Below are 7,670 nucleotides of genomic sequence, written 5' to 3'. Positions count from 1 at the left end.
TTGGATTCAGGTACAAACAAAGCAAAATACTAAAGTTATTTCATATAATTCTCACCACAACCATACAAACTAAAGAATGACTACTCACCTTTTTTAAGTAAAGAAACTGAGGCTCAAAAGGTCAAATGACTTAAGGTGACAAAGCTAGTGAGCAGCAGTCTTGATTCACTCCTGTTCCATATACAGTCCACTGACCCTGGGAGATAGAGGCATGATCTAGAAGTTCTTGGAATCCAGAGGAAGTTCCTCTGGACCTCCGAGCTTCCAGATACTCAGAGTAGGGAGGCCCAAAGTCCTGGATGTTCCCTGCCTCTTTTTGTGGATCATGAATACAACACAATTCCCCCTCAACTTCTTCACCTTTCCTGTCTGTCCTGGCTCAACCCCACCCAACTTCTAGCCCCTTCTACTTTTCAGGGGGTAGTGGTGGGACATATACCAACACCCTTGAGGATTTACTGTACACTTGGTCACACGCGCCCCTCATACCTAGGGCCCTGTGAGATAGGAAGGACAGGCTGTGTTTCTCCCTGAGAAACTAACCTTGACTTGGCCAAGGTCACACCTACTGGAACTCAAAGGAAGCTCAGAAACAAGCTCATTTACTAGTGAGCTCTTCCACTTCTTCACTTAGTAAAATCTTGACTGAGTAGAATCTGATCTTGATTATTGTAAACGACAGACTTCCGACTCCAGCCCACCTCCCCAAAACCCCACCATCACCCAAGCAGGAGCCATGTCTTATGGGTGGAGGAGCCCATCACCTCTGGAGAAGTTTGGGGATTCTACCCTCTCCCTTCCTCCCGGCCACCCAGTTCCTTGTTCCCTGCTGTCCCTCTGGTCTAACGTCTAGGGTTAAGCCCAGAGTGGTGGGAAGAGTTGCGTCCCACGGTCACACTGGGCGCGCTCAGTGGCAGAGCGGGCTTCGGCCGGACCAGGGCAGCTTTGTGCGCGCGCCGCGGCTGGGAGCCCGAGTGCGCGCAGCTCAGGGGCCTCCGCCGCAGCTGGGGCCGAGGACGCAGCTTCTCTGCTCGCCCGCCCGGGACGCCGCGCCACCCGCCCCCTGCAGCCTGTGTTGCAGCTGCCGGCCACCGGAGGGGGCGAACAAACGTCAACCTGTTGTTTGTCCCGTCACCATTTATCAACTCTCAGCACCACAAGGAAGTGCGGCCGCCACCCGCGCGCGGAAAGTTCAGCATGCAGGAAGTTTGGGGAGAGCTCGGCGACTAGCACAGCGGGGCGGCCCGGGCTAGCGCAGGGCGAGCGTGGGGGCCAGAGCGCGGCGTGGTCCTGGGAGCCTGTCCCGGCTTTTTCTTGGAGCGACGCTGTCCCTAGGTCGCTGATCCCAATGCACCGGCTCATCCTTGTCTACACGCTAGTCTGCTCAAACTTTTGCAGCTACCGGGACACTTCTGCAACTCCGCAGAGCGCATCCATCAAAGCTTTGCGCAACGCCAACCTCAGGCGAGATGGTAAGAGACTCAGATTTTATTTTTTTTAATTAAGTAATCACGTTTTTTGTTGTCATCATTGTGGTCCCACACCCCTTTTCAGTCTTTCATATGAACCTTGGTTGTGTGTATGGGCGGGGGTGGGGAGGGGGAAGAGGGGTCGGGTCCTGTCTCCAGTCCCGAGAGAGCCCCTTCTTCCGGAATGGACAGAGGGGTGTGGGACGCGTGCCTGAGGGGATCGGAGAGGTCAGGTGGCTCATCTCCCTGACCCTAGAGAAGTCATTTTGGTGTCCAACAGTCAACTGATGCTAGGATCCCAGAGTTGAAGAAAGTTGCAGGCTGCGCCGCACCACGGTCAGGCTCTTCACATTTTGGACTGGAAACCCGGATAGATGGGGCATTTGTGATAGGTGGAGGGACGTCAAGAGTGTCTTTCTCTGGGTGATTTATTTTTATTTTTCTTAAGTGTGGGGAGAGGGAATGATTCATTTAAGAGGAAATGATAGCTGGAACAGAGTGACAACTTATTTATGTATTATTTATGTTGAGGAGACTGCGGTGTGCATACTGTGGTGTGCAGTATGTTGCCCTTTTCATCCCCAGAGTGATTTTTCCAGTGGACTTCAGCGTGGCTCAGAAACTCAGAGTCTGGGAGAAAATGCCTTTTGGAGTTTTATCTGTATCCCAGGGGGACCTGGCTTCTGCTATTAGTTGTCTTGCATAGAATTCTTTCCAACTGTTTGCAAGAAGCAAAGATCTTTAAACAGCTCTCCTAAGCAAGGTCCCAAGCAGGCGTGTTTGTTTTCCTTTACTATGGAGGACACCTGGGTCATTGGATCCCAGCGATTTTAATTGCGTTTATTTACTTTCTGGGCCTCCACCAAGGTCTGAAGTTGATTTATTCCTGAATTCTCAAGTACAGCTGATGTTGCCAATAATTTGCAGCTGTTTCCACCATCTACCTGAACTGACCCATACATAGGTTTTTGTGTTTGTTTGTTTTTTTTTCCCTTCATCAAAAATATCTTTCTTTCCTTCTGCTTGCTTAAAGTTCTAACAGATCTCCTAAGGAGATCACCAAGCTATTCTTAATGGCTTCACTCTTGGAGCTGGCAACATTTGATCTCTGGTAAATTCATATTAGCCTTCTTATTTTCTTATTAGTTTCTCTCTTGGTATGTCCTTAATTTGGACATCACTGAAAGGCTTCTGTGCTTTGAAACAAACAAACAAAAACTTTATTATATTTTCTGATGGCAAGTATGCTGTGTATCTCAGTGTGCTAAAGTCATCTGAAGCGGAGGGGGTACAGGGAAGCCACAGAGTAACCTCCAGGCAGAAGGTCACCCTGTATTTATAGAATTACCTTATCACAGTATTTTGTGTAAAATATGCTAGCGGTGCATTTTTGATAATGCTTCATCTTAGCGTAAGCACAAAATTTTCTTATTAATTAAAAAAAAAAGGTTTAGGCTCAAGACTAAACTTTTATAGCTTTGTTTCACTCATTAATGTTTCCACCAGGGACAATCTTCTATTCATTGAGTTTTTAGAGTTGTTAATGTTTGCACTTAATGTGCCCTTTCAGCTACATAAGTAAAATGCCATTTATAATTTGCATGACTTCATAGCCATAATTTTGTAATCCTTAGCTTCCCAAGTATGAGTTACAAGAAATCAAGGACAGAAAATGAAAAATATGTAACCATTGCCCATTAACCCAAGATTCTGACTAAAATCAAGTCACGCAGCTCATATCTCTGTTTCTTGGAAAAGAATAATCTCATTTTACTTTTTGCTGTTAAAACTCTGTACATCTATCTAGTCTATAGGAGAAGTGCCAATACTTTATTTTATTAAAATTTGAAAACTACCCTGGATTTATTTCTTCATATTTTAGCTAGAGCTGTTTTGCAGTTTCAGCACACATACACACACACTCACTTTGATTAGTTCAGATTGCTCAGTACTTAGCTCAGTGTCAATCTCATTTATAAATAAGGCTAGGAAAGGGGGAAAGGCAGTTGGATTAAAAGAAAACTGTATACAGAGTAAAAATAATTAACACTCATGATGAACTTTTAGTTGGGGGAATTTTCAAAAGGCAGCTTATTCTTGTTATAGAGAGGCATTCTCAAAAAAAGGTAATATTGCCCCAAAGGAAAGCAGTTGGATCTTAGGAGGTGAAAAAAAGTCTTTACATTACAATGGTTTGTGGTCCTCCAAAGGGTCAGTACATATAAACAGATACACAGTACATTTGTAGTATTAGCAATTCATAGGGAGCAGATGTGATTAGAAAAAAAAGAATGTCTAAAAAGCCTCCTTAACCAGGGTAGTGACGATATGAAGAAAAGGTTGAGAAACACTATTGTAGAGTTTTGGTGAGAGAGTAAGAATAAAGGGTCTTTGAAAAAGTTTAGACATCCACTGGGAAATTTTAATGGCAACAATTGAGCCGATGAGAGAAAGTAATAACTTATTAAATTAAACCCTTGTTCTGATTCCAGACATTTTAAACTTGCTCTCTCAAAGTTCCTTAATGGCTCAATAAAGGGGGCAATACTTTTGATCCGATTAAGACAGGTTATAAGTTTGCGGAGGACATGAGCATAGAATACAATAAGGGGAAGATAGAAGATAAAAGTTTCCAAACATTAATTTAGGGTCCTTAGAAGACCTGGCTCTCAGATTACAAGTTGTAGGAAATCTAACAAAAGATTAGATATGGCCCTTACTAGGGGTTTCAAAACCATTATCTAATGAGGGAACTGTCTTTACACTTGAGGGCCATCGTTTTGTCTCTGCTGACCCTGTTAGCTGCTGCCTAATGTTGGGGTTAAGAAAGGAAGAATGATGACAGGCATCCCCTGTTCTTGGCATGAGGTATGTTGGATCCTATCCAGCCTGATACAAAATCTTGTTTTTTGGTCTCCCAGTACCTAATAGCTCCAGGTAACTGAAGTAGTTAAGAAATGAATTGGAGATAAAGTGTGAAGGTTGGTAAATGATAGTCTCCTTCTACCCAGTGTAGGAGGCTGCTCTGTTGCAGTCTCCTGGCCTTTCAGAATTCTTCATCACATTATGTTCTTGTTCTAAAAGGGATGTCTGTAGAGCCCTTGCCAGGACTTGCAGAATGACAAAAGGTGACCCAAGGAAGAGGATGGTTGAATTTGGTCCCTGTCTCCAGGAGGAAACTAATAGGTTCTATAGCTAAGAAGAATTAAAATATAACAGTTTGCAGTGCTTGAGTATTTATGCTTCCTTATATCATATTTGTTATTCTTTCTCAAACTGATTTACTTTTGAATCCCATTCTTGATACAACTCTTAGCACAGAGAAAATCTTCCTTTAGCAATAGCATCTACATATTTTTATTTTAGTGCCTGTGCAGTTGGTGCTTTGTTATAATAACTGGCCACAACTGGTGTTTCTCAGAGTGTGAATCAAGAAGTGTGAAGGTAGCAATTAACTGAGAGTATTGCTTACTTATTTTTAAATCTAACTAGATAGAGCTTCCTGCTTATGGGGTTAAGATTACAGATGCACTCTTCATTTTCTTGACCCTTGTTTTGCTTTCAGAAAGTACAGGTGTTGGTGGTAAATGATTCTGAATATAGTTCTGTTTGGTTGTTTAGTATGCCAGGACATGAAGTGTCTATTGTCTATTATCATTATCTTGTGATTGGCCTGCAATTTTAGTAATTGTGGTCTGAGATTCTTTTTTAAGTGGTCAAGCTTATTTCTTAACATGTTTCTATTGTCCTCATTGATGACAGCACACTGACTTTGGTGCAAAGGTCAGAGCTTAAAGGAAAGGCAAAAAAAAACCCAGAGGGTAATTTAAACAAATTAGTTTTAACGTGTCTGAAAGCTAAGAATCACATTAGTGTCTAAATCTGAGGTTCTTCTGTATTTATATTTTTCTGTTCAACTCTAAGTGTATTAAGGCTACAGAGCGTAATGGAGATTACATATTTTAAATGCAACATGGCTTTGACTTGCCACCATAGGTTATATTACTCAATAGAGGTTCTTTTAAAGAGGTGAGTTTAGCCAGATATCACCACAGTGTATAGTGGAAGATGCCATAAGGTTGTGAGTTATACTAATAACCATTGTGTGTTCATTGAATGACAGTGATTTTTGAATACAGGATTTTTCCCTTTCAGCAAATGAAAGCAAACCTTTATTATTTTAGTACCATACGGTCAAACAATGGAGCAATGTCCCCAGAGTCACTTACATGGCACTCCTGAGCATATGTGGTCTCAGAGGATCCCATCATTCTGAGAGTCTGGAGGATATAGACATTTATGTCTCTGTCCTTGAGAGCTGAGTCATGATGCAAATCATCTTCCTTCTGGAACTTACTCTTGAACTTTCTTTGCTGAAATGATATGATTATTGTAAAAAGGCACTACCTGAATATTTTAATAAAATTCTTCCTGTATTAAAATAGGAGGCTAGTTCAAAATTTCTAAATTTAAAGTGCCCAGTGCCTGGATATCACTGAGGTCCCCTCACCCTGGAAGCCCCTCTGCAGCACAGCATGCCAGATATTGGATTTTATTAACTGGATCTGAGGTCTCATTAGGGTAATGTAAATCACAAAGGTAACCTGGTTAGTGTTTGACAACATTTTAAGTTATTTCAGACTTTTACATTTCAGAATTTATGCAATTTTAAAAGGGACATTTTTATATAACTTTTACGTGAAGGACAGTTTCAGCATAAAGCTACAGGGGGATGATGTACAGTAGCAAAAGGAAATAATACAAGACAAATGCTTCAGCAAAAATGTTCTGACTCCCCATATAGTATTTTAGGACCAAACGTAAGTCCTAAATAAAGGAATAAGCCTGTGAGATGCTAAAGTGCAAAAGTGCACAGAGAGGGGCTTCCCTGGTGGTGCAGTGGTTGAGAGTCCGCCTGCCGATGCAGGGGACGTGGGTTCATGCCCCGGTCCGGGAAGGTCCCACATGCCGCAGAGCAGCTAGGCCCGTGAGCCATGGCCGCTGAGCCTGAGCGTCCAGAGCCTGTGCTCTGCAACGGGAGAGGCCACAACAGTGAGGCCCACGTACTGCAAAAAAAAAAAAAAGTGCACAGACAGGAAGAAATATTTTCTTCCAAGAATTTTCTTTTTTCAGAATAAGAATGAAGCATGCCTTGTTTCTTACAAGCATTGATGATGAATATAGTAATATATCTTTGCTCTTCACCCTGATATGCTGACATTCATTTATTAGCTTTAATTTTTATAGATTAACACTGTGGTTTTTTGTGATTTGTGCCGTGTGCAGACAGGGAGGTCATAGCACATGCGCTGTCCTTCATTATGAAGAGTGATCTTGTCCCAGGTTTGGGGTTTTTTACTTGAGCACTTTTTGTAGAGTTTTTATAAAAATGGAGAGTTTTGGGTGCAGTGCTTTGTCTATAAATATGAGCCAAATGTGATTTGAAACCTTGTATGTTAGGACTCTTGATTTTTGAAATTTGAAATCTAGCATGCCTTCTTTGGACTGAGGGAGCTCAGTGACAGTTCTTGAGTGTGGGCTCTGAGAATGGGTTGAATATGCTGTGTTAGTTTTGAACAGGTCATTTCAGATCCGATGTAAGAAGCTGCTGCTAAGCTCTGCATTTTGCTGAAACATTTAATAAGCTATATAGCAAGAGCCTACTTTTACAGAATTTCACATTCAGCAGCTTCAACTATGTAAAACGCAATCTAATGAACTAATATATGTGCAACAGATCCGCTTAAAGGCCAAATCAGTGTCACAACGTGTATAAATGAAGTCATAAAATTCCTGTGGTAGACACTTATATACCCTTTTCCTTTACTTTCCATGTAGCTCTATCTCACTTGCATATGTGGTTTCCCTGTCCACAGCACAGCAAGAGCATGGTGTTAGAATAGAAAACAGGACTGGTTCGATATATTCACACTATTAGCATTGAGAAGTGACAGCTAGTTGTTTTCCTGCTTCCTCTTACTTTTTTCAGGCTTTGAAAAGCATTCATAAGACCTGAGCAAGCACAGCTGGCTTAGGCTTCTTATTGAATCAGGTGAGAATAGTTCCAGCTTGCAATGGGCTGAATATTTATTTGTGTGCCCCCAAAATTTGTATGTCGAAATCCCAACCCCCAGTGTGATGATCTTAGGAAGTGGAGCCCTTGGAAGTTGATTAGAATCATGAGAGCAGGGCCCTCATGAA

General features: G+C 42.1%; 1 protein-coding gene across 4 annotated transcripts in view; it reads left to right on the top strand.

Moving 5' to 3' along the window:
- The first annotated feature begins 986 nt into the window (after positions 1 to 986).
- Positions 987 to 7,670, top strand: part of PDGFD (platelet derived growth factor D) — a 226,117-nt gene continuing 219,433 nt past the window's right edge. For 2 of the 4 annotated variants that reach the window (XM_082626485.1, XM_082626482.1), the window contains exon 1: positions 988 to 1,472. In XM_082626485.1, coding sequence (XP_082482611.1) covers positions 1,349 to 1,472 — 124 coding nt within the window. In that variant the 5' untranslated portion in view covers positions 988 to 1,348. Of the gene's footprint in view, positions 1,473 to 7,670 lie in introns of all 4 variants that reach the window. The other 2 variants (XM_082626483.1, XM_082626484.1) reach the window with 2 other exon arrangements.

Source organism: Mesoplodon mirus (assembly GCF_964341445.2).
Source record: "Mesoplodon mirus genome assembly, chromosome: 7".
Taxonomy (NCBI): domain Eukaryota; kingdom Metazoa; phylum Chordata; class Mammalia; order Artiodactyla; family Ziphiidae; genus Mesoplodon; species Mesoplodon mirus.
This window is presented reverse-complemented; position numbering and strand designations above follow the sequence as displayed.